The 26,077-nt window shown below is 46.8% G+C and overlaps 1 protein-coding gene across 12 annotated transcripts in view; it reads right to left on the reverse strand.

Annotated features, from left to right (window-relative positions):
• MAP4K4 (mitogen-activated protein kinase kinase kinase kinase 4) overlaps positions 1 to 26,077 on the reverse strand; it is a 528,397-nt gene that overhangs the window by 209,241 nt on the left and 293,079 nt on the right. For all 12 annotated transcript variants that reach the window (XM_085622755.1, XM_085622753.1, XM_085622748.1 and 9 more), the window contains exon 4: positions 14,960 to 15,085. In XM_085622755.1, the coding sequence (XP_085478881.1) occupies positions 14,960 to 15,085 (126 nt within the window). The remainder of the gene's footprint in view (positions 1 to 14,959; positions 15,086 to 26,077) is intronic.

A 26,077-nucleotide genomic window follows, 5' to 3' on the forward strand; every position in this document is an offset into this window, starting at 1 on the left:
CCAGGGACGGGGATGTCCGGGTCGGTGCGTGTGTCCTGGTGGGGAGGTTCGGCTGGGCCGGGGGCTTGGGCTGTATGTACCAGGTTTCGGTGGTGCGGGGGCACGGAGGGCCATTCTACGAGGCCGGGTCCAACACGCGTCCCCCCCAGCTGAAAGCCGGAGAGAACTGCCCATCAGCTTGGGGGGGTTCTCTTCGCTGAGGCGGAAGAACCGGGAGAGGCCGTCAGCATTGGCGTGGTCCGTACCAGGGCGGTGTTCCACGGTGAAATCCATCCCCTGGAGGGAGATTGACCACCGCAGTAGCTTGGGGTTTTCTCCTCGCATCTGCATGAGCCAACGTAAGGGCCGATGGTCAGTTTGGACTCTGAAATGGGTGCCAAACAGGTAGGGTCGTAGCTTTTTGAGTGCCCAGACCACGGCAAAGGCTTCGCGCTCTATGGTGCTCCATCTTTGTTCTCGGGGCAACAGCCGCCGACTGAGGAAGGCGACGGGCTGGTCTAGGCCTTGGTCATTTACTTGGGACAGGACGGCCCCAATGCCATGCTCGGAGGCATCGGTTTGGACTATGAACTCCTTGGTGTAGTCGGGAGCCTGGAGGACGGGGGCAGGTCACATGGCCCTTTTTAGGGCATCGAAAGCTTCCTGGCAGGCAGCCGTCCACTGCACTTTCTTTGGCCGTTTTTTAGACGTGAGTTCTGTGAGAGGGCCGACAAGGCTGCCATACCCCCGAATGAATCTTCGGTAGTAGCCCGTGAGTCCCAGAAAGGCTCGGACCTCCGTCTGGGTGATGGGTGGTTCCCAGGCCAGGATGGCGTCGATCTTTGGCTGTAGCGGGGCGACCTGGCCACTCCCGACCTGGTGCCCCAAGTAGACCACGGATCCTTGCCCGATCTGGCACTTGCTGGCTTTTACTGTGAGGCCTGCCTGGCGCAGGGCGATTAGCACCCTTCGGAGGTGCTGGAGGTGCTCACTCCACTCTGAACTGAAGACAGCGATGTCGTCCAGGTATGCCGCGCTGAACTGTTCTAGCCCGGCCAGGACTCTATTCACCAGTCGCTGGAAAGTGGCCGGGGCATTTTTCATCCCGAAGGGCATTACGCGGAAGCGGTAGTGCCCATCGGGGGTGGAGAAAGCGGACCGCTCTTTGGCCCCTTCGGTGAGCGCAATCTGCCAGTATCCGCAGGTGAGGTCGAATGTGCTGAGGAACCGGGCTGCCCCTAGTCGGTCAATGAGTTCGTCGGCTCGTGGAATGGGGTGGGCATCGGCTCGGGTAACGTCATTGAGCCCCCGGTAGTCCACGCAGAATCGGAGCTCGGGGGCGACACCGGGGGCCGCTGCCTTCGGGACCAGGACCACGGGGCTGGCCCAGGGACTGTCAGAGGGCTCGATCAACCCCAGGGTCAACATCTTCGAGACTTCCGCTTGAATGCAGGACCGGACCCGGTCAGGAACCCGGTAGGCTCGGTGTCTCACCGGCGGGCTGTCCCCGGTGTCCACATCATGAACACACCAGTTGGTGACCCAGGGGGTCAGGGAGAAGAGGTCAGAAAATTGTCTTAGGAGCTGGCGGCAGTCCGCTTGTTGCTGGGCAGTGAGGGCTGGGGAGAGGTTCACTCCTTCCACGGAGCCATCCTGCTCCTTGATACACAGGAGGTCCGGGAGGGGATCCGACTCATCTTCGGCCCCGTCATCGGTGGCCAGCAGGAGGCTCAGTTCTGTCCGCTGGAAGTGAGGCTTGAGGCGGTTCACGTGCAGGACCCGGAGGGGATCCCGAGGCGACTGGACGTCCACCAAGTAGGTGACTTGGCTCTTCTTCTCGACCACTTTGTAGGGCCCAGTCCATCGGTCCTGGAGAGCGCCAGGCTTCACGGGGGCCATGACCCACACCTGCTGGCCCGGCTGGAACTCGACCAGAGTAGCATTCTGGTCGTACCAGCGCTTCATTTCTTCTTGACTCGCCTCCAGGTTGGCCTCGGCCAGTTCTCGGAACCTCCTGGTCTGGTTCCGGAGGGCCAGGACATATTGGAACACATCTCGGGGGGTGGTCTGGGGTGCTGCCTCCCACCCTTCCTTAACTAAACTGAGGGGACCTCGGACGGGGTGCCCATAGAGTAATTCAAACGGGCTGAACCCTAAGGACTTCTGGGGGACCTCCCGGTAAGCGAACAAGAGGCAGCCCAAACACCTCAGGCAACTAACGCAAGAAAAACCATTCAGAAAGGCTCTGAAGACTTGGATCTTCAGCCTCCCCGATGATCTCACTAAAGCAGCCTTCTAATCCCTCTCTGTTCCCAGACCGGTAATCAAGGATTCTCAGCGCCATGATGCTCCTACCGGAGCGAACGCCGCGCTTTACAAATACCCCTACAAATACAAATACAAAGGGGAGCAGGACGTCCCACTTACGCCGGAGGGGCTCTTCTAGGCCAGCGATCATCCCTTTCAAAGTCCTATTAAACCTCTCTACTAGGCCGTTCCCTTGGGGATGGTACGGGGTGGTGAACTTATAGGACACCCCACATTGTTGCCACAGGGACGTCATATACCTGGATATAAAATTAGTGCCGCGATCGCTCACGACCTCGCGGGGGAAACCCACCCTGGAGAAGATCCCCAGCAGGGCCCGGCCCACCACGGGGGCCGTAATGGTGCGTAGGGGAATAGCCTCTGGGTAGCGGGTGGCGTGGTCCACTAGGACCAAGATGAAACGGTGACCTTGGGAGGTGGGGGGGGTCCAGTGGCCCCACGATGTCGATCCCGACTCGTTCGAAGGGGGTACTGACGACCGGGAAGGGTTGGAGGGGAGCCTTACGCTTCCCCCCACTCTTCCCACTGGCTTGGCACGTGGGGCAGGACTTGCAGTGGGCCTCTACCGCTGCTTTCATCTTAGGCCAATAAAAATGGGTCACGAGACGGCTGTAGGTCTTGTCCTGACCCAGGTGACCGGCGAGGGGGACATCGTGGGCTAAGCCCAGGAGGAAATCCCGGAAGCGGAGAGGTACCACCAGTACCCGTCCGGATCCCAGCTCCACTGATTTCTGCTCACTATACAGGACGTTATTCTCCCAATAGATTCGGTGCGTTCCGGTCTGGTCACCTGCGGCTTGGCCCTCGGCCTGGCGCCGCAGCCCGACCAGGGAAGGACAGGTGGCTTGCTCCTGGCAAAATTCTTCTCGGGTGGGCCCGCCCTCGTGGCGCCAATGGGCCAACTCGGGTAGATCCCCCAACTCGGGGACCGGGGCGGGGTCGGATGGTGCGGGTTCGTCGCTGGCGACGGACCCTTCCGATGGGGGAACGGGAGGACCCTCGGCGGGGACGGTGCTGGCTACTTCGACCGGGGTGCTCTCGATTTCTCTCCGGGGAGTGAGTCGGGCTGTCATAGATCGGGTGGTGGCACACACCCACTCGGGGAGTCCCATCATTCCTAGGTGGGCCTTGCGCTCTACGTGCTTCCAGGGAGAACTCTTCAGGTCGTTCCCTAAGAGGCAGTCGACCGGCTGGGAGGTTCTTACGGCCACCTTGAGTTTACCTATCACCCCTCCCCACTCAAATGGCACCAGGGCCACCTGACACATACTTTCCCTATTGTCTGCAGATATCACGGGGCAAAAGACATTGGGGAGGATCTGCTCCTCGGGAACTAGGTGCCTGAGGACACCGGTGATACTGGCCCCGGTGTCCCGCAGGGCCTCTACCTGGTGGCCATTGATCTTGACAAGCTGCCCATATTTCTGTGTGTTGGACGGTAGGAGGCTACCAGGGATCATTTCCCTATCTCCCAGGGATACTAGGGCCATCGCGGCTGGTTCCCACTCCTCGGCTTCCTCAACCTCCTCCCCTAGGGCTACGTTGGCTATCTGTCTCGCAGGGGTGACTTGGGTGGCCATGGGGCACTCTGGGTCATTGGCGTAGTGCCCGGGTTTCTGGCAGCGGAAACATGTGACGGTCACCCGGTGTCCCCGTCTCCCAGGGGGCCCTGTTACTGGTGGGGGGGGCGCCGGGAAAGCTGGGGGTGGTGTCTTCGGGGGGCTAGGCTGGGACTCCCTCGGCCCTCCCTGGTTCCCTCCCCCTCTCTGGCGGGGTGGTCCCCGACTGGTTCGGGGGTACTCTCCTACCATGCCCCGGGAGACCCGGGTGTTGGTCCAGCGGTCGGCCTCCACGGCCAGCTTCCGGGGATCTGTGAGCTTGCTATCCAGCAGATGTTGACGTAGCTCTACGAAGCAGTTCGCAGCCAGATGTTCCCATAACATGAGGTCAGTGAGTTCGGCAAGGGTGGTGACTTTGCTGCCCTTGACCCACCCATCGAAGGCCCGACTAAAAAAGTTTACATACTCCACCCAGGTGGTGCCCGGGATCTTCCTGCAGTCCCGGAACCGTTGGCGGTACATTTCTGGGGTGAGGCCGTATCTTGTGAGGAGAGCCTCTTTCATGTGGCTGTAGGAGGTCTGCAGGGAGAGGGGTAGGTCGAGCAGGGTGTCCCTTCCTTCGCTCAGAAACCGTCCCCACAACCCCACCCCCCAGTCCTTCTGTGGAATCCGATGGGAGGTCATGGCGACCTCGTAGGCCCGAAACCATTGCTGAATGTCATCGTTTTTATAATATTCTTTGACCACATCCTTGGGGATGTGGACCTTCTGTTCCGCTGGGGGGGCCGTCTCTCGGTTCCCCGAGGGCCTCCCGTCCTCATTTCGGGCCTTGAGCTCGAGTTCCTTTAAGCTCCGTTCGTGCTCCAGTTGGAGCTTTCTTCCTTCGTGCTCCCGTTGGAGCTTCTTTTCTTCCAGTTCGCCTTGTACACGCATTTGCTCTACTGCTAGCTTCTTCTCCGCTAACTTCAATTCGCCCTCGATTTTGAGTTTGGCTAACTCGAGTTCATGACTGCGGCTTCTCTCTCTGTCCGCGAGCTCTTCCGGGGATAGGCCCCCGTCTGGTACGATGCCTCGCACCTGATTGCTACTGCTTTCACTTTGGGGGGGTTCGGTTTCGTCGGGGCGCTCCCCCGTGCCTTCCGGGCGGGAGGCCCCGGTCTCCACCCAAGTTTTCAGTGCTTTCTGCAAGTCTTCCTTAGTGTTGAGGCCAGTGGTAGCGATTTTAAGTTCTTTGCAAAATTGTTTTAGCTCTTTGTGTGTGTATTCTTCCAGATGCTCCACCTGGAACACTCTGTTGGCGTTGGTTTCTGCGGAGCTCGTGGCGCTTCCTTCTGCCATCTTTGTTGGTCGTGCGTCCGTCGTTTACTGTACGATCTCTAGGTGATGGGCCCGAATCCCGTCGCTTGCCACCAATGTTAGACGGCGACCTCAGAGGAGCCCGGAAAGGGGTCCTGACTACCCTGAGACCCACCCTCAAAGTATCGTAGCCGGGCACTGGCGGGAGATTCCCCAGGGGGAGGACTCTCGTAACTAGGATCGTACCTCTGGCACCACACGACACAGAGGGACCACACTGGGTATTCTCAGAACAAGCTTTATCACACAGGTATCACTGCAAATATGTACAAGGTGAGCACGGGCTCAAGAGTCTCGGAAAGGTAGGGGGTAGCGGGACTGTCTCTGGTAACGGTTCAAAGGAGGGACGTACCCGGCGCACAGCTCACAATCCTCGAGCTGGGGGGTAGGCTGGTTGTCGTGGGGTCCGGCGGGACCGGTGGTCTGTGGAAGCCGCGAGTCGCTCAGCGGGCTCAGGTACAAGTTCGGAGGTCTTACGATCTTCAGGGAGCCGCGAGTCACTCAGCAGGGCTCAGGTACGAGTTCGGAGGTCTTACGATCTTCAGGGAGCCGCGAGTCACTCAGCAGGGCTCAGGTACAAGTTCGGAGGTCTTACGATCTTCAGGGAGCCGCGAGTCACTCAGCCGGGCTCAGGTACAAGTTCGGAGGTCTTACGATCTTCAGGGAGACGCGAGTCACTCAGCAGGGCTCAGGTACAAGTTCGGAGGTCTTACGATCTTCAGGGAGCCGCGAGTCACTCAGCAGTGCTCAGGTGAGTTCCAGTTCCAGGAGCCGCGACCACGTCAGCAGGCTCTCGTTGTTCCAGCGTCGAATCTGCCGGACAGCCCCAGAGCACCCCTTGTTATAGTTCGACCCCTCTTTGATGTCCGGAGTCTGTGCAGGCAGGGGTCTTGTCACCTGGGGGTCGCTTGTCGGGATTTCCTGCTATAGTCTTTTGATTCTTTCAGGGCTGGGTCGGGAGGAGTCCCAGACACCCAGCAGGCGTGGAGCCAGCCCTCAGGGAGGCCGGAGGGCCGATCGAAACCCATCGTCCCGGGGGAGTTCAGAGGTGCGATAGAAACGGCTCCTCCCTCTCTCATCCCCTGGAAGCGGGATGTCCTCCAGCCGGAGTGGCGCCTCTATGCCCGGGTCGCGCTGGGGCCGGGCGGCCATCTTGGTGCATGAAGTGGGCACGCGGGCCCGTGGTGGCCGAAAGGGGAGAGGCCAGGGACGGGGATGTCCGGGTCGGTGCGTGTGTCCTGGTGGGGAGGTTCGGCTGGGCCGGGGGCTTGGGCTGTATGTACCAGGTTTCGGTGGTGCGGGGGCACGGAGGGCCATTCTACGAGGCCGGGTCCAACATGGAGGAAAAACCTTCAAGTCGCTAGCATGCCCCCTGTTGGTCATCTCAGGGACTGGGGTTTTTTACACTCATCATGGGGTAGATTTAAGCTCAACTACATGGGCCTCTTCTGGATACGAGTGCCGCCTTTGTGCAACACACCAACTTTGCTAAGCAAAGATAAACGCGAAATGACGTCAGTGAGGAGTGACAGTCGATATAAATGTCACTTACCCTAGAAGACTATTTACCTGTTCCTTTATCAGTTTATTTCTCCGTGAACAGGATAAAAGTGTTTATTAAGCAAAACTGTGACTTTCTAGTGAAATGCAGTTTAAAAGCAAGCCTGCTGATTAACCAGATAATTTCATTAAGTGAACAGAACGTCATTCATCAGCCCTCATGTCGCAGGGCAGAAGCTGGGTTTAAAGGCCAGTAAGTCACATGCTTCTCTCCTTGATTAACTGTGGGCAGAATTCGCACACAGCAGTCTTTCATCTGCAGGCTGTCCTGCAACCACCACATTTCTAGCAGCGACGTGAACACCGACACCAAACTAGAACAAACACATGCTTTGTCATGGGAGTTCAAAGGCATTCCAGAGGAGCCGAACACGAAATGTAGCCACCTCGGCCACACACGACAAGGCGCAGAGGCCAACCACCGCCACGCCAAGTGCCAACAGCCTCGGGTTATGCAGCACTAGAAGAAAAATGTCTACACGAAAACAAAATTACCTTATTGTTTACCCAGCAACAGCAGCTTTTTTCGTGAGTGCTGCCCAGTATCGATCCACAATCTTGAATCACTGCCCTAGAATTACTCTGCCTATTATGACAAACTATTTGCCACATATCACGCTCACAGCCAGTAAAGTGACAGACATTCTCTGGCACAGCTGCCCAGCCATGTTCGTTTTTGACCAGTCCCGGTTTTTCCTCCCCAGTGAACTCTGCAGCCTAAGTCCACTTGAGGTGCCCCAAGAATTAAGAGTGGTCTCTGCCAGCAAGCTAAGGGGCTTCTGACGAGGGTGGGCGAGAACAACCAAAGTGAACCACGCTCCAACCCGAGAGAGCGGGGCTAGTACCTTCTCAGACCAGATTATGAGGTCACTAACAGCGATGGAAGTAAGTAGATTTCAGGGGAGACTGCCCTTTAAAGGTCCGTCCATTCCCCACTCTCTTGCTGAGAACTACAGACCTGTCAATTTACAGAATATTTTCACCGTGTGACGGTGGGAGGAGGGGCGGCAGCTAAGAGGTACTCTGCCCCTTACCAAGATCCCTACAGACTCTCCCCGGACTCCCCCCCCCCCCCCCCCAAAAAAAAAGAAGGGTCATTGAGGCTTTCACCGATGTGCTGGGGTGTTTGCACACCTTTTATGGGCAACGATTGCTTATTGCCTCTGAAAATCCATTGTTTACAGTAGTTTTCAGCTCATTTTTCCTGCCACCCTGTGATACCGGCTCCTCATCGGATGATCATGTGAAAGGAGCCGAAAAAGTGTGTCACACGGTGGCGGGTCTGGAACCAACAGCTATCCGCACGCACTGGACAAGCATGGGGGTGGGTGCATTGCGTGAGTGTTTTACCGCGAAGATGAATCGACGGCAAGCATTTATAACAGCGTGTGCAAGGCTGCACAAACGGCTATTTCCTTGCAGCCTGCGTTTTGTCAGAGGACACGACCACCTTCTTTTCTGAGCTCAGGACACCCTTCCTAACACCAGTCTTAATGTGTGTTTTTTTGGGAAGCATGGTTGTCGGTACTTACCTTTGCTAGAGCAGATTTCCTCTGATTAGGTGAAATTCACCTCTTCCTGTGTTGGTGGTGGTTGCTTAACAACATTGCTTGCCATGGGCGCAGTCTTGGAGGAATCACACTAACACCTTGTCCAGCCCAAACTAGCCTGACCTTGTACTATCTGCTGAGGAAGCTTGTGCTAACCATGGACAAAGGAGGAAGATGCACTAATCCCTGATTGGGAGTGGACAGTCTCTTGGTTGGCCCGGGATTCCTGCAAGGGCCTGCAATTCAGGACAAATCGAAGCACTTTGTGTCAAGAACGTTTTACACAGTATGGCATCAAGAAGCTCCTGCATACAGTACAGGAAGGATCATTTCGGATAGTTTTGCTATTGGAAGTGTCACTAGGCAGGGTTACCTTTTGTCTCCTTTGCTGTTCGGCCTGGACAGGGAGCCCTTGGTTTGCTTGCTACGGGAGCAGACGCACATATGGGGCTATTTCGTGGGAGACCATCCTAACATAGTTTCCATGTATGCTGAGGATACCCTGATTTATTTACAAGCAGACTCCACAATACTACCAGAGGTCATGTCAGCTTTAGGTGCTTTCAGCCACATTTCTGGGCTGCAGATAACCTAGGTGAAATCATGCTTATTTTTCTTTTTATAGATGCCGAGCCTTTAAGCCACTCCACTGGGGATAGCCCCCTACCGTGGAAGTATGAAACATTCAGATGCTTGGGGTACGAATAGGTCATTCGAAACACAATCTTGTGGAGGGGAACTTATGGGAAGTTTGATGTCGATTGGACAGTCGCAGCCCTTTTGGACACCGTTACCCCTAGCACCCATGGGGAGAGTGTATATTGCCAAACTGTTAGTCCTTCAGCGACTCCTTTATTTTTTTTACGGCACTCCCATTGATATTAAAGAAACCGTTTTTCCTAGACCTAGGACGACTGTTGGCATCACTGATGTGGGCTAATAAGAGGCAGAGTTAAACTGGGTGCTTTATCTGCTACACTGGAGAATGGGGGTCGGGTGCCCCAAGTATGAGCTTTATTACGCTGTGGCTCAACTTCAGTGGCCACTTCAATGGCTGCTAGACACCTACAATCCAGAGAGGCACCTGTTGGCTTTTGATTTCAGAGACATTCCATTATTGGAATGGTTCCTAGACTCCCTCGCATAGCGTGCTCACCCCAGAGCTTTATTGAAGATGGCAACATGGTGTTAGAAATAATCTATACACCGCAGTAAAGGGGCGACACCTTATGCACCTAGCCTCCCTCTCTGGACGCCCCTACAGTGCAAATAACTGACAGAGGTTAATCACGTAGGCTTGGTCCACAGCTGGATACAGAATTTGGAGAGACATAATTGTGGAGGGCAGACTTTGCACCTTTGTGGACCTGACCAAGGGAGGCACACTAGACCGGGATCAGTTTCTCCTATACTACGCTTTCGGAGGGGTGGGATGGAAATTATGGAATTTAGACAGGTGCCCTGTACAGGTCCATTTGAATTGATTATAACATTAACATGGCTAGGACAGGCTATTTCACACAATTACGGAGCCCTGCGGGGTGATGGTGCAGGTATTTGGTTCTCAGAATTTAAGGGTTGGTGGGAGGAGAAAGTATCTGTAGAGCTACAGGATACCACATGGCGGAGATGCTTGGTATCTGTTAGAACAAGTACACGAAATGCACGACCTAGGTTTACACAATTTAATTATTTGCATCACACATATCTTTCCCCAGACAAAATAGCAAGAAGCATATGCAATGCAATAGGTCTTGCATTTTTCAAGTTGGAGCAATTTGCGTTGCAAATGACAACATCTTTTATCTATGTGTTTTGGTTTTGAGTGTAGTGGATCTATGAACAGGCACAGCTGTAGCACTGCCTACAGGACTAAGAACAAGGAATTACCACTGGTACCAGAGAAGCAGCTGCAGCACTGGCTAGAGGACTAAGAATGACGAATTACCACTAGGACCAGAGAAGCTGCTAGCAGCACTGGCTAGAGGACTAAGAATGACGAATTACCACTGGCAACAGAAACACAGGTGCCACATTTGTGAACAGATAAAGAACAATATTTACATCCCTTTTTCCAGGAACAGAGCAACTGAGCTCCGAGCAAGTGAAACATAATTAATGCTACAAACGAAAGATTGGGTGAAAGGGAGTTAGCTGGTAAAATCAAATTTCTAGAATTATAACTTTGTGACTGCTCAACTCTACCTTCCGTGACCCAGACTCTGTAGATCATAAGTGAAAGCTAAGGTGCGAAGGGAAGAACACAAGGAGAAACAGTGGGAGGGGAACGCAGCAACACTGGAGACAAGCGACGTTGATTGCACTTCCTGATCATTGGTTTTGTTTTTTTCTTCTTATTTTGCTACATGTTATTGATTATCGTTATTATGGAACTTTAATTCTTCCATTAATATGTGGATGTCTTACGGCACAGGTCATCTGGAACAGACCGGTCCGTACAACAGTATCGTAATATCTTGATAAAAACAATATATGCCACAAGAAAAATTAGACCAAAAAAAAAAAAAAAAGAAGGTCCTGCACAGTCCTTGGCAGTACCCAAGCCAGAAGCAGAACATTTGCCGGTGGTTGCTCTTCATTAGTCTAGGAGCAAGAATGGATTCTTGAACTTCTTGTGGTTGTGATCTGTGGGAGACAGAAAGCCAGTCTGCCCTGCGAGAAGAAGAGTTGCTGCTAGTGTGACTTCTCTTAGGGTCCTGGGAAAGAGAGCAGTTACCGGGCCATATCCTGGGTAGGTACTGTTGATCAATGGTGCTCTAGGACAACCAATGGTGCTGCACTCCATTGGGTACTAAACTCTCCAGGAAGAGTGAAATCAACTTTTACTGCGGGAAGCGCTAGGTGTTAAAAAACCAGATACAACACAGCAAAGTACTTAACATTTGATGAGTTAAAAATCCAACTAGAGTTACATTTTCAAGGAAGGAAAAATAATAAAGAAAGAAAATCAAAAGGTGCGATCACAATCATAAGGTGGAAATACAATCCTGATTATATTTATAGAGCTGGGATCCCCAAGGTCCACTACTGACTTTGCGTGAGAGCAATCCTTGCTTTGGTAGTGCAATTTTTTCTATTTTTAAACTGAAAACCCAGCAGCTTGAAGCTCACTGAGATACCAAGTGTTGAACTCATGGCCAAACACAATTGAACTAAGGGCCAAACACATCATCGGAAGGTTGCTAAACTGGGCTTCTTTCATCTTGCACTTCTCGCCCGCTGACTCGCATCAACAGTGAAGTTCCCAGAGTGTTCACCAGAGAGCCATGCAAGAAAACAACATAAGGTTTACAGTCTACTTCAGAAAATCAAGAGGTAAATCTGTACACACTATAAACACTATAAAATATTCAAGGCCATATCTCTGTCCCAGAAGGCGCTAGACATTTCTGGTGTCCGATATGAATCATACATTTAAATGTTCTTTTTAATTTCCTTTTGTCAAGTCATTCTTTGAAAATCTACTACTGGTTGCACATGGGGCTTGAATTCGGTTTACAGTGATGTTTTATCCTCGATTCTAAGACCCACCAAGTACTACAGTGAATCTTCAGTATTTGGCTTTACTAGTCTTGAAGAAATAAGTGGCTCAAATAGGGTAACCTGGTTATCCAACTGGAATAGGCAAACATTACCAAAACAGCATAGTCCAGCCGAACAGCGCCACAGAATCAAGAGAATGTTCAGCGCGACATCACTAACAGTGGGTTGCAAAGCACTGGAAACAGGATAGGCTGGAAGATCTCTACAGTAGCCCAAGGTATCAGAAACAACACAGCCCTGACCGAGTATTGAACACCACCTGATCAGATATGGTATAGTCTGTGAAAAATTATATGTTAAAAAAATTATAGGGAAGAGGTCAACAGGGCTTAGAAGTTAAAGGGGCAACAGACACTTGGTAACTACAGCGAGCAATAAATAGCAGAGCCTTCCGTGTGATCTAACAATAACTGAAATAGTCAAAATAAAATGAGCACTCTTTCAACTGATATTATGACACTCCGAGGAGGACATCATTAACCCCTTCAGTGCCCGCCCCTTTCCCCGCCCAGTGCCGGCCGTTGCATTAGTGGGCGGGGTCTATGACGAGCTGGACTCGTCATGGGCACAGCGCCACCGCGGCCCATGACGAGTCCAGCTCGTCATGGGCACTGAAGGGGTTAAATCAAATTGTGGTGCCAAATATTACAAAGCACAGGGTGAGTGCTTTTCAGATTCCACCTGCCAATACAGAAGGCTTGTTCCATCCCAAAAGGCCATGCGCAGCCGAGAGAAGGAGATATCAGACATTCAAAACCAGGTCTATGTACCATGTGCAGTTTTCCACCACTTAATTTCATACTTTTACAGAGTACCACAGTTGATTGCTTTTTAGCAAACTGCATGCATCAAGGAGAGGACCGCAACAAACAATTCAAGATGCAAGAGTTCTAGCTCAGAGTACAAAACAGTTATGAAGATGTTTCGAAGCAACAGATGTAGCACCAGACCCCCCCCTACAGGAATAAAAAGTCCTTAGACAAAATGATATGCTATACATTTTAGGCTCAATACAAAGCACAGAGTTCTCTAGAGCTGTCCTAATGGCCCTGTAACAGTTCATTTGATATCTCGTGCCGTCTGGTAGTTACAGGCTCTTCATTCTTCTGTGCCATGAGCACAAGAAACGAGTTACTTGGGAAGACAACTCTGCATGGATGTCAGCATCTAAGCCAGCTGCACCTACCCTAAGAGCCCTTTTTATGGTTTCACCTGGCCATGCTGGAAGTGGAAACCAGCCAAATCGAAGTGTATGGGTCAATGTTCAGCCGAAAGATGAAAAACAGTAATTGATAATGCAGGAGTGTTGGATTTGTTTGTGCCACGCACAGACTGAACTGTCATTCAGCTGCATCATAGACACACCAATGATGGCTGAAGCATCACCACAGCCAGTCACTTCCCTTGTTTTAGCAATAACGTTTCTGAGTAACAGATCCAAATATAGAATGAGATGCACCTGGATGAGACCAGCCACACAACTTGGAAAGGAATGAGATCGAGTAGAATTTAGTACACGTTGTTGTGCATAAGTTACAGGCGGTTATGTGCAGAAGCAAGTACAACATGGCCCTTAAGAAGCGGTAAATGCAACCACACATTAAAAATACATATTTCTATATCAAGCGAGCGTATTCACATTTTCAACAAAACACTGCTATATCTGTATTGCATCAAATAAATTCGGTTCCAAGAGCACAGACAGTCTGATAATCACGAGAGACATGGTTTTAAGTTCTCGTCTGTGGGAAAAAAAAAAAACTAATGGCAGAAAGGACACCTCTACGCTTGCAACTACTTTTGTTAACTCATGAGTGAGGTTCTCGAAGACTCCTTGGTGGAAGAGAAGCAAATAGTATGTAGAGTCCTTTTGGTGTTCAGCGATAAGTGTGTTTAACTAGCTAGTAAAGGAAGATATGAAAACATCACAACTACCTAAGTGGGACAAACATGTTGATTTTAGGTCACCCCTAGGCAGCGCTTGTGCGGTCTCTTCGAGACATGCTGTATTCAGGATATGGGCATAAAGCTCCGCCCACTTTCCGCCCATCTTTTTAATTGGCTCCTGTCTCTGTCCTTTATAAATGGTGGCTTTTCATTGGTCAATAGGCTTAGTAGTCCCTCCTTAGTACCGCCTCGTTTTTTCTTGTAACCTCCTATGAGGACACCCTCTGTGTTGTTACTCCCCAAGTTTTAATTACAGCCTCAGAGCACTATTTTCTTAAAGCGCTTCAGGCAGGACACAGGCTTGGTCCTAAGCAAATGCTTGCAGTGGTTACTTTACTCACTAGTACACCTCACATTTATATGAGACTTTCTATAAATTTCCCTTCATCAGCTCCACACAGAGTACAACATAATCCGGAATTATTATAATAATTCTTATGTCTCATTCAAAAACTACTAATTGTGTATATATGGACATAGCTATCTGAAAGTACTCAAGGTACTGTCTTGCATGCAATGCATTATGAGTAGGATGGATTTACCATATCTTCTGTAGGCCGCAGTACCATATGTGAAAAGAGGTCCCTCTGGACTTCTTTTGGCCACTTACGGTACTGCACCATGTAACATTGCTGGGTAAAAAACATTGGCAATTTAAATGCCATTAAATCCAACTCCAACAAACACGAGACTGATTGCATTTCCAATGCAATAGGTCTCGCATTTGTTAAAGTTAGCACTGAAAATGACAATGCTTTTTACTTCTGCTTTTTTATACCATTGGCAATAGTGCTATGCAAATATAAAAACTCCACTGCAAATAAAAAAAAACTGTTATTTTCAATGCCAACAGCTCTAACAAATGAGAGACCTATTGCATTCTAAATGCTTGTCAATATAAGTTGGCTAAGTAACAATATAGGATGCGTACTTGGAATTCCAAAGCTGTACACAAATGGGTAAAGAGAGCATGCATTTAGATAATATCTGTTCAATGGAAAATTTAAACAGCACTTCTTTAGACATTAGCTACCGTACGCCTTCTCTTATTAAATTAAAAGTAAGGAGGCAATATGGATGCAAAAGGCACAGGCGTTGTTGCTAGAACCTACTTACCCAGAGCTGGTCATCGTGTCCTGGGGGACTTTTCTTGATGAATGCGCCATAGTAAGTAGCAATGTTTCGATGATGAGAATATTTCTTCAACATATTGATTTCCAGTTTGATTTCTTCCTCTTCATCCTACGCAGGGAAACAAACACATTTATTTTGCTTTGCATGGTGCACAAGATTGCAAGAAAAACAAAAGGAAGTAGATTTTACTGATAGAAATTTGCAATGAGCTGGTCTCAATGAAACCTTCTTAGATTCAAGGTCTCTGCGAAGTAAAGACCCATACAAAGTAATTTCCAAACAAGACCATTTACGTAATTTTGTACACTGCGAGGGAGTCCCCGTTTGACAAACCTCGCTGTGCACGGAGGGAGGCATAAGACAGTAGCGTCTGTTGTGCCACCACTGACCACTAATTGCAGCATAGACATTAAGCAAAATTTAAGATTAAGGCTTCAACTTCTTTTGGATGTCGTGTAAGACAAATGTATTTTTAATGCTTTCAACAGCCCAAAAATGCTGTTTTCAATTGGTTCACAAACCTAGGCCTAACCAATACAGCTGGATTAGGTATTTTGTGCAGCAGCAGAAATGAGTTGCAATAACAGTTTGGCTAACTGAGCCCTTTATCAGGCCAAGTTTTAGATCAAATTCTCTAAACAGACACACCAAAAAATATAAAAAGCAGATTTTACCAGATTTAGCTGTGCATGAACGTTTGTGACCAGCAGCCTACTTGCTCCAATCACTAAGGTCCCAGCTCAAGATGCACAGCATGGAAAACGGATGACCTGAATTAACTGCAGCCTCCATTTTAAAAAGTGCAACACAAGCATCAACATGTTACAATGCAATGTTATTTTAAAGTCATCGAATGAACAGCACTTGCTATCAGCTCCACTGCAAGGATATGTGGAGCCCAAGCCCCCAAAAATATTTTGGAACTCCCCCTTTAACTCTTTGCAATAAACAGCTTAAAAGTAGCCTGTTGCTATGATACACATTACATTGGTCTTTTGTGGTGAAGCCACAAGGGAGCTGCCTTAGGCGTCCTTAGTGTAGCACCAGTGTCACTTCCATTGACCGGTTTCTTCTGATCACTAAAGCATATTTGGGGAATTTTTCATAAAAAGTAAATCATGCTTTGAAATAAAAGAATGAGCACAGTAAAGCCAATAGGTCTGACTTGCATTCAGAGTTCTGACTACAGCACTAAAAACCCTGTTGCAGTGCAAAAAAAACAAAAAAAACAATTGCTTTTTGGTATAAAAAGTATCTCTTAAATAAAGAGTTTAATGCGACACGCTTTGGCAAAATTTTGAGATATGTAGATGTCCTTCCTGCTTTACAGTGGAATGCAAGAACTCCATGGGGAAAGAAATGATGCACCACACGGCCAATAGCATGTGGTGAGACAGCCAAAGCCAACATTATGTATAGAGAACTGGTAACAAAAGGTCTGCAGAGAGATGTGCTAAGTCATACCAAAAAATGTCACAAGTAAGGGAATAAAATGTGTAAGTCACAGGTAACTCTAGTCAAAGCAATGTCAACAGCAGACAAATACACCACTCAGAATACACCCCGCCCCCCCCCCTCCAAATGCTTACAAAGCAAGGCTGCCACCCTGATTTCGACCAAAACAATTATCAAGGGAAAAACATCACATCACCAAACGTCTGATATTTCCAGTATCTATTTCAAAGGAACCCTCGTTGAGCCTCTAACAACATAAGCATATTAATATTTATCTTTATGTTTTCGAACTTCTCTTTATATTTCACACACTCGCACAGACTTCCCAATTTCCACCAATTCACTTCAGGTGGACGGACTTTATCAAAGCAGAAGCACAGCCAGTGGGACTCGGCAAGCAATCCGCAGACTTCAGAAACGCCCTCGAGAGTCTATTCTCACCGTCAATTCGGGACTAATACATGATCAAAGAAAAATGCACAATTCTTGGTGGCCGCTTGTGGGCTTTCAAACGGAATGGGCAGCGTAGAACACCACACTATTTTTACTCCATGCTTAATTCATAATATATTAAGAGCTAGTGTCCAAAGATTTGTTTATAAACATGGAGACAGCTCTATCAAAGATCGAGGGTGCCGAACACCAAGGTTGCACGGTCTTGATTTCACCCTACGCCCCTTTTATGCACCACCTGGCATTATCCCGCTCTCTCTTACTCTTTCATGGTTCCTGATCATCTCTGCTTTTTTTCTTTATCTCTGTTTTCCATCTTTCTCTTCCTCCTTCTATCGGTGTTATAATGGGTGAAAGTCTGATGAGGAAAAATAAGTGCTGGTCCCTAAAACTAAGGACAGTGGGCCCTACCTACATCCGCCGGCTCAAACTAAGCACCGTTTGCCCGATAAATTCACTCAAGGTATTATGAATCATCCTGTTCACATACCAATGAACATCTTCAAGAAGGCAATCCGAATGGCCCTCTTCGAATAAGCCTCCAGGGCTTGCAAGTGCCTGGATACGCTATCGGGTGATTAGCCACGCTTTATAAATCCTGATTGATTGGTCTGCATATTTAATATTTCTAAAGCATGAGGGCTGAAGAGCGCTACTCTTGGGGTCCAAACCCGAGATGGAACTTATGGCTGTTTACAAGAGGCAAAACGAAATGCAGGTATGAGGGGCTACTTCTATATGTGGGGATAGTTTACATATTTACTGTCAAAATGTGAATCTAAAATGGCGGACTGCCGGAAATTAAAGCAACGCAACTTGTCCAGGAAAAAAAATCAGTCGTGAAAGGATGCTTTGCAAGAATGGTAGCACATTTCTTAAAACGCAGTGATGATCGTGCATCTACATAGCTTAGGTAAACAAGCATCCATCTGAAACTATTAATTTTGTCAGGAATGTTCATAGAAGATTTCCGGACTAGAATCGAGAATTCTGAGAAACTCCTGATTAAATCTAAAGGATTACTTGTGTTGTTATGGTTTGGGGCATACAAACTAGTCTGCATTTTGTGTTGCATTGTTCCTCCAACAATGACGTTATCTACTCTTCGCATCAAAATTTGCCTTCCTTTTAAATAAAACAAATTCTCGCCATAATTAAGAATGCAGACTTTTCAACGTCCAGAGAATGAGATTAGCAAAAATATCCATGCACGCTTTAATACAAGGGTTAGAGGTAACATTCTATTATATATCTTTGCCACATTGTTAATGTGCCCTTGTCTCTCCCAGTGACCCAAAGCTTGGGTGATGGGCTGCTGATTTCACCGCCCTCCCCACCCACTGAATCCTGCTGCACTGAGGGAGTGAGGCGAGGCAGCATAACAGGCCACTCTTTAAACAACTGAATTCCTGTCCCTTCGGTCAAGCGAGGGCTAGTGGCAAGGTGGAGCCTGCACCACACTGTGATTAGCGTGTGCTCCCAAACGACCCACTCTTAAACATTGGCAAAGTGATAAGTAACGCCTGCAAAAGCCATTGGCCTTAATGTTTTCTAGCTATGTTGAGAGCAGTGCAGTAACTGAGCAGCATGGCTAAAAATTTGAAAAGAGGGATATGACGTGGTCAGTGCAGTTTGTGTAACAGTATTTTTTCCCCCAGGGTGGGTTGGGGTGGGAAACACGGAAAATGGGAGGAAGGTTGGCAGAGAATGAGTAACAAGGACAGCTGGAGCGTGAGAGGGAACAGATAAAAAAAAAAACAAAGCGCTGTGAGTGCTGCCTGAATCATGGTGGTCTTTCTCTAATGTAGGGGGGGCAGCACAGACTACCGGAGGGTAGGGGTGGGAGATAAGAAGCAACACAGAAAAAGCAGTGTGTAGGGGAGGAAGCAACACAAACAAGAGGGGTGTGGGAGATCGGAGCAACACAGGTCGAGGTAGGAAGGGAAGAAGCAACATGGACTGCAGGGGACATGAGGGGAAGAAGCAGCACAGATAACAGGGAAGAGGAAGAAGCGACAAGGACTACTGAGGAGGAGGGGAAGGACCAACACAGACAACAGGGATTGGAGGAAAGAAACAACACTTGCAAAGGGGGTGGGAGAAAAGAAGCTGCAGAGACAACAGGGGTGGGAGGGGAAGAAAAAGCAACAAGGACAACAGGGGAAAAAGACCGAAAAATAAAACCTCACTCACAGCGCGACCAGTGGAAGAACAGCAATCCAAGTGAAGCAATTGGTACTTGGCCCATGCTTCACAAAAAAGAAGAAAAAATTAGGTCGGCATGCACTAGCTAATTAGGAGGCAGCAAAAAAGAGTTACCAGTAAGCCAACTAATAGTAAGCAATCGGCGGGCTTTAAGACCCGTGCAGTACACAATATCTCGCACTACCTAAAAACCAGGACATGTTTTTCTATCAGCAAAGTGTCTGAAAACTCCTTGGAAAAACCAAGCCAGTCTAAGCTCATCAGGAACATCTGGTCACCCTGCTGTCCCTTTTGTGTGGGCCCTCGTGATGGTTGCAGAATGCGGAGGGAATGAATAAGGGGTATGGGTTCAGATGGGCTGTCACAGATTATTCCAGTGACTGAAGTTGTACTGCAGGACAATTAACAGGTTGTGCTCCACAACCAAGGGTCTTTGCCCACACACACCTATGCAAATATATAGGATTCCTAAACATTTTAGGTACGTGAGATAAGGGAAAGTAATTACTTTCAATAAAGTGAATGTAATATAAAAAATTCCCTTGATGGTGTAGGGAGCATACGGAGTCTAAACAAACTTAGATGGAATATTTATTTTTACTGTCAAAAAATGAAGTATTCCATTATTACCATGTATGATTTCCAAAGATTTGTCGATACCTTGCAACACTGGTATATATTGTTACGCTATTAGCTAAGTGTTTCCGTTAATCAACTCCTTAATTGCATATTGAGTTTCCAAAATTTGAACCTACACTTGGAGTTTCTACTGAACTGAATCAGACACAATGACAGGGCCAGAGACGGGAGAAGGACTGCATGCTTAGCGCAGTCCTAGAGGTAGACCAGAATGACACTTTTGTGGAAGAAGTAGTAAATGGCCATCAAGTATACTTTTTAATCTATAAAGGTGCTACCCATTCCACAGTCAGACTGACAGTAGTCCCCAAACCTACCCCTCTTGGGAAAATAAATCCAAGTTGTAGACATTTCTAATAAACAGTTAATAAGCTGTCAGCAAATGTTCTGGTAAAAATTGGGTCGATAGTGAATGGCCACAAATTTATACTTAGCGAGAAAATTCCAGTTATTTTGTTAGCGAGTAACCTTCTTTGTAAAATGTAACAAATAACCAATATCCTACTGTATATTGTATTCTTCTCATATATACTATGTATTTTTAATTACTCCATGTGTAACTCATGTAATTGCTGCTGTGCCAGCTCTGTGCGTCCACTTCTCCCCAATTATGTACCTTAACTACCTCCGAACTATTTGTCCACATATCCTACCATATCTTGTATTCTATTTTTATATAGTGTCACTATATATTTTTATTTACTCCAAATGTATCTCATGTTATTGCTGTTGTTATATCACTGTAAAGGGCTCCGATACCTTCGGGTGTAGTTTGCGTTATATAAAACTTGGTCAAATAAAATAAATAATTGGGCCTGCTCGAGCAAGAATCATTTTAATTAATATCGTTTATCACACACACAGGGCTAGACCCTCGCTCCCTTCTATTACTCTATTGAGGTTTATCTTTTCTCTTCCTCCACCCGAAAGAACATGTACGACAGATCTTGGCCGTCGTTTATTAGAATCAGGAGATAGTCATCACTTAAGTTATAATCACAATCTTAACTCTAAGTTATTTGATAATTTGAAATTGAATTAGTTTGGTTTCATTTAAGGTTGAGTAATATCATTTTCTTTATTCGACTAGCTCAATATCTCAGTCGAATAACAGAATCGATAAAGTATGATTAGATCAAAATGATTTTCATATAATAAAGCATCAAGAGCGTTACATAAAAGAAATTATTCCCATTCTAAGAACGGGATGGAAAATGGTGTTAGTCAGAACCCATAAAAAGTTCAAGAGACAGAGTGAGATGGAGCATAAAGCTCAAATACAATCAATATCAGCAGTACTTCCCATGCAAATAAAGTCAAAATCATGCAGTAGAAGTAGCAAACTGAAATCACCAATAAGTTTTTTAAAAAATTGGCAAGTCAGCTTCCTGCATTCAGCACGTACGGAAGAAGGGAAAAGGGTGTCTGGAAAAAGCTTATGGGAAAAGCACCTGGAAAAAAAAATTACCCTACTCTAGGAACACGCACTAATAAACAGTTGTAAAGAAATGTTGCAGTCCATATTGCATATTATCCTCCTATCATCCAATCGGCTTTCAGAATTCTTCTGAGAACAGGCTCTCTTTTTCCTTTCCCATGTAGTAAACAAAGAACTACAGACAGTTACCAAGAAATGTGGAATAATATTTGTAGGTTTGACTATACACGCAGTCTTTCAATTCAGAACTTTTTTCCCACGAACAGGACTACATTCCTTAGCTTCTAATAAAACAAACTGCATGTTAGTTAAACAATGTACTATGTAAAATATAAGGGCCAATCGGAACAAGAATTTTTTTCTGCACCACATCTTTCCATATAATATGAAGAAAAATAAGGAAAAAGGTCAGCATTTCGATAGGAGCATTGCGTTCTTGTGCGATTAATCTCCATTATTTCAATTATTGGTAAAGTTTCTTAAGGAAACCTTTCAAAACTGTATTAATTAGAAACTCTGTAGAGTTGTGAAGCTTTTCACTAAAAGGCATAGTCATGGAAAAGTCAACTTTTAAACAGTTTTCATGTTGATTTCAGCATTTCCTTGTCCAATCATTTATGAAGCAAAGCTGGATTTAAATATGTTGAGGTCTAGTACTAATAAATATTAACTGTTTACTACGTATGCACATTTCAGTTCAATACAAATTGAATGTTAATGTTATATACATATGACATTCCACTATATTATTTTGCAATGTTAATTTCTTCTGTTACAGGACCTAGGGACAAGGAGCTGTTTAGAGATCATTTATATTGCAGCAGACACACTTCATGCATAAGTCGCTGTACATGGAACAGGATGGACTGCAGGGGCAGTGTTGATATCAGACAAGACACCCGCATATGACAGGAGAGACAGGCGATTAGGACACTGTCAGAAAACTGTGCACAGTTGTTTATACAATACATTAAAAATAAGATGCACATGGAGATAAAAGGATTTCTCAGAATCAAACTTTTTTTTCCACCCCAGACTTGCAGACTCAAGGGCCAGCAGCTTCGGAACATTTTAATTTCGTTTTAGAGAACACGTTTATCTGAAAACGAAAACCAAAGAAACACTAAACTGTGAAATACATTTCAACAAAACTGGAATAGGTGAAGCATAGAGCCAATGTTAGACGTTGGCAAGGTGCAGGTTTAGAATAAAGGTAAAAGGGCCTGCGTAGAGGTCAGAGGAAGTGTCTTGATGAAAGTTATGGGTAAGGAAACAATCCTGGTTAACATTTAAATGAGGGCTAATTTAGTTCTTAAGTGAATGCAGGCATCATGTTTAGGGTCACATTAGCGGGTTGGGAGCAATGTTGGTAAGGAAGGGCTAAGGAAAAAAAAAGGGGGGGGGGGGTCTTGAGTTATGTAGCATTTAGGTATTTGGCTATGATCAAATGTTAGGCCAAAAATTGTGGTTTAGACATGGTTAGTTTAAGATACTTCTAGGAAAATATTTCAGGAAAACATACAAATACAATTTATCTCAAGAGTGATCTCACTGAAAATGTAATTTTTCAAAGAACATGGTTTCAGCTGACTAGCTTATATATAAGTGCCCATTTCAAAGCAAAAAAACAGCAACAACTGACAGTCATTCGAATGGTTTTCAAAGAATAAATGTTTCTAGAAATGGTATTTCTCCAAGATGTACTGTGGTAACACGATAGCATTGCAAATTAGCTACTACAACGCAGCCACTGAGACAATACTTTTATCTCTAAACATATCACAACAGTTAAAATAACGATCAGTATTTTCACACCATGACTCATCTCATTTTGAAACTGTGTCCAACGTGTCACGGAGGGCTGTATCCATGCCAGACTGTCAATATTTCCACATAGGATACATTTAAAAAATACATATCTAAATGCAAATTATGTTTATTCCTTTATGAAGTTAGTGGTTAAACTACATTCTAGCATGGATCCAGTTCGCCAAAACCTATGCTGGGTACACATAATCCGAAGCACACCACAAAACAATGAAAAGCAAAATAATTAGCCCTTTAACTGTATTATTAAAACTATTTAACGTATGATCGTCCGTTTTAAGGACACAGTTTTCTATAAAAGGATTTAAAAAAATGCCAGCTGCACCATTTTCATCAAGTCCTGCGGTTTTGATGCTCCGCCATAGTCTCTTTTTTGCCATAAGACTCTGAAGGTCTAACTTTTTTACAGCTTGAGTTCCAAAATACAGTATTGTAGCTGGTGACTGCTATGTGGAACGTTGAAAAAAATGGGCCCACCCACTTCCGCTGTGCGAAACCTAAAAGCCCGTGTTTGAAGTAACACAGGCAGTTTATTTTTCTAAAATTGCCTCCACACATGTTTCTACAGGGTTCCCCGCCCATAGGCATGACCTGCGGGCTTGATGGTTGCCACCGAGAGTTGAAGCGAAGCTGCCGTCAGGCCAATCAGAGAACAGGGAGAGTGAGCTGCTCCCGATGTCTTAAGATCTCGATGTCACAATGAGTATCATAGCTCTGGACCGGCCACCAGACAACGAAATGTACAGGCCGCTCAAAGATTACAGGCACACGACACCTAGAAGCAAGAGGCGATGTCTGCTTAGGCTTTCATTTGTGTCTGTCTTGGAATACAGCCCAAAGCTTGACACTTCTGGATACTCCTGGAGAGCACTACGCCATAATTCTAAACTTGACTTTGGAGTTACAACGCATTTACCCTCCATTCACCATGAATCGACCAAGAATACACCAGAAAACTCTTCTGGCACACCGATACTACCCCTCTATACTATCCTGTCCTGCTCAATACCATATAGAGGAAGGAGTTCATTACACATGGTGGCCAACCTGCTCCGCATTCCCAGTACAAATGAAGGTGCAACCAAAATATCTGTCCCACCAAAAACGGGATGACAGCTCAATGCTTTCAAATAACCAGGTGAGTCAAAATAGGAAGAAGTATGCATGCAATATTTTGCACGAAACTTAAAGTATTTTGATAAATCAATGCAATTCCTATATATTTATCTTGTAACTTAGCCTGCATCTGCAGCAGTAAACCTTCTGTGTTTAATGAGCAATGCTTGCATTTAGGAAAGCGCAAATATCTTTATAATAGCGCTGCTGAAAAATCCAACTCTTATCAAGGACTTGGTGCATATTGTTTCCGTCACGTTCATAAGCAACTCCTTGACTACAACGTAACTGTTCTGGAAATTTATTCCATTCAGTTGCTCACGGATCTAAATTGCATAAAATTATAGGATACAGCTGGTTCAATATGCCTGTATACATCAATTCCAGCAGGGGGCACCAGACTGCCCCTGCAAGTAATATCTTCTGCCCTGTGCGCGAGAGATATCAAGAGTACCAAAATGTAACTCTGCCTAGAGTAGCAGAAACTCTGCCTAGAGTAGCAGAAATCCTAACACAGGCCCTGAAAGTATAGGCTCACTTAAAGGGACCATATTCCCCCCACCATGCAGTGTGTCCAGAATCTGCCCAGGTCTTAGATCAATGAAGACTAGTAGGTTGCTATTTACCAATCTGATACTTCTGTGATGGCAAGAGGTCACTGCTGAGCGAGGAGAGCCTGGATAGATTAAGAGGTGGAACAAAGCAGTGAGGAGACTGTGAGGCACAGATGCTGTGGTTTTGTTCCCACAAGATCTGCCCATGCAGTCATAATCGAAGGGCCCTGCGAAGTTTGTGCAGATGTTTTTAACAGATGGGTGAAAATGTGTCTGGGCGACAGTTCCATACTCTTGTCTCATCAGGCAAGCTAAGAAGTGGCTGGCAAAAGTTTGGCTCTGTGACTATTCTCTCGAGGTCCACGTGGGCCTGTGCAGTGCTGGCAGTGCTCCATCAGGGGTGCCACAGGGAACCAGAGATGATGTACTAGTAAAACAAAGTCTGATAAGTACCGGGTGCACAACAATAAACTGACTGCTTTCCAGACCTGGACATGAATAAGTGTGACACAGCGGCAGACTGAGTGGGTGCGAGGCAGATTAGAGGGTTGTTGTCCTACAAGGCACCTCCACCTATAACCAGCCACACTATATTCCTTGCGGAGTCTCTATCCTGGACTTTGCTGCACGGTTTAACCTACATTCCACTCCAGCCCATCCGTTTCATGTTTAGCTTCCAGGAATTCCACTCTGCCCATTCTCTTTACCAACACACTGCTGAAAGCAGCTGAGCAGGAAGATTTGCTATAGCATACAACACATGAAGTCACAGCATATTGACGGCACCGCTAATTAGGGTAAAAATCTGGAGACTAGAAGGCTACAAAGTACTGGACACCTGTGTAACAATTGTAAATTATGTTTTGCTTGCAATATCTGATGTATGTCATGCCATGATAAAGTGAAGGAATGTTTGTAATGTTTTTACCTATGGGCAAACCTAATAAAATATACTTCAAATAAATGAGGCAGCCACCCAATTCGGAGCCAATTCGGAGCCAGATGGTCTATTATGCAGCCAATTGAAAGAAAACAGTGAGGAAACAGAATTCTTGAATGCACAGCGTGAGGGTAAGTACCTGTGGGATTTGCTATTGGGAGAGAATCAAGCTCTTGGAAAACAGGTGGTTCAAAGCATGCATTAACTAGCACGAGTTAAAATCTAATTTTCGGGAAAATATTCTGGATATCAACAGTGTTTCTTCCACCCAAGATCACAAAATGTCAGCCATGTGCCACAATTCGAACTTGGTGACCAGTATTTGGGGAAAGCTGTCCTAACAACTCTCGGTGGAGGACATGCGAGAAGGGTAAGGGTGTTTTCCAGACCAGTATGTTTCTTCCAGTATTTAGGACCCTTCCAATGAAGAGCTGTAGCCACCACGGACAAGTCTAGTACTGTGAATGCCGCCC

The sequence above is a fragment of the Triturus cristatus genome, chromosome 8 (genome assembly GCF_964204655.1).
Source record: "Triturus cristatus chromosome 8, aTriCri1.1, whole genome shotgun sequence".
In the NCBI taxonomy this organism is placed as follows: domain Eukaryota; kingdom Metazoa; phylum Chordata; class Amphibia; order Caudata; family Salamandridae; genus Triturus; species Triturus cristatus.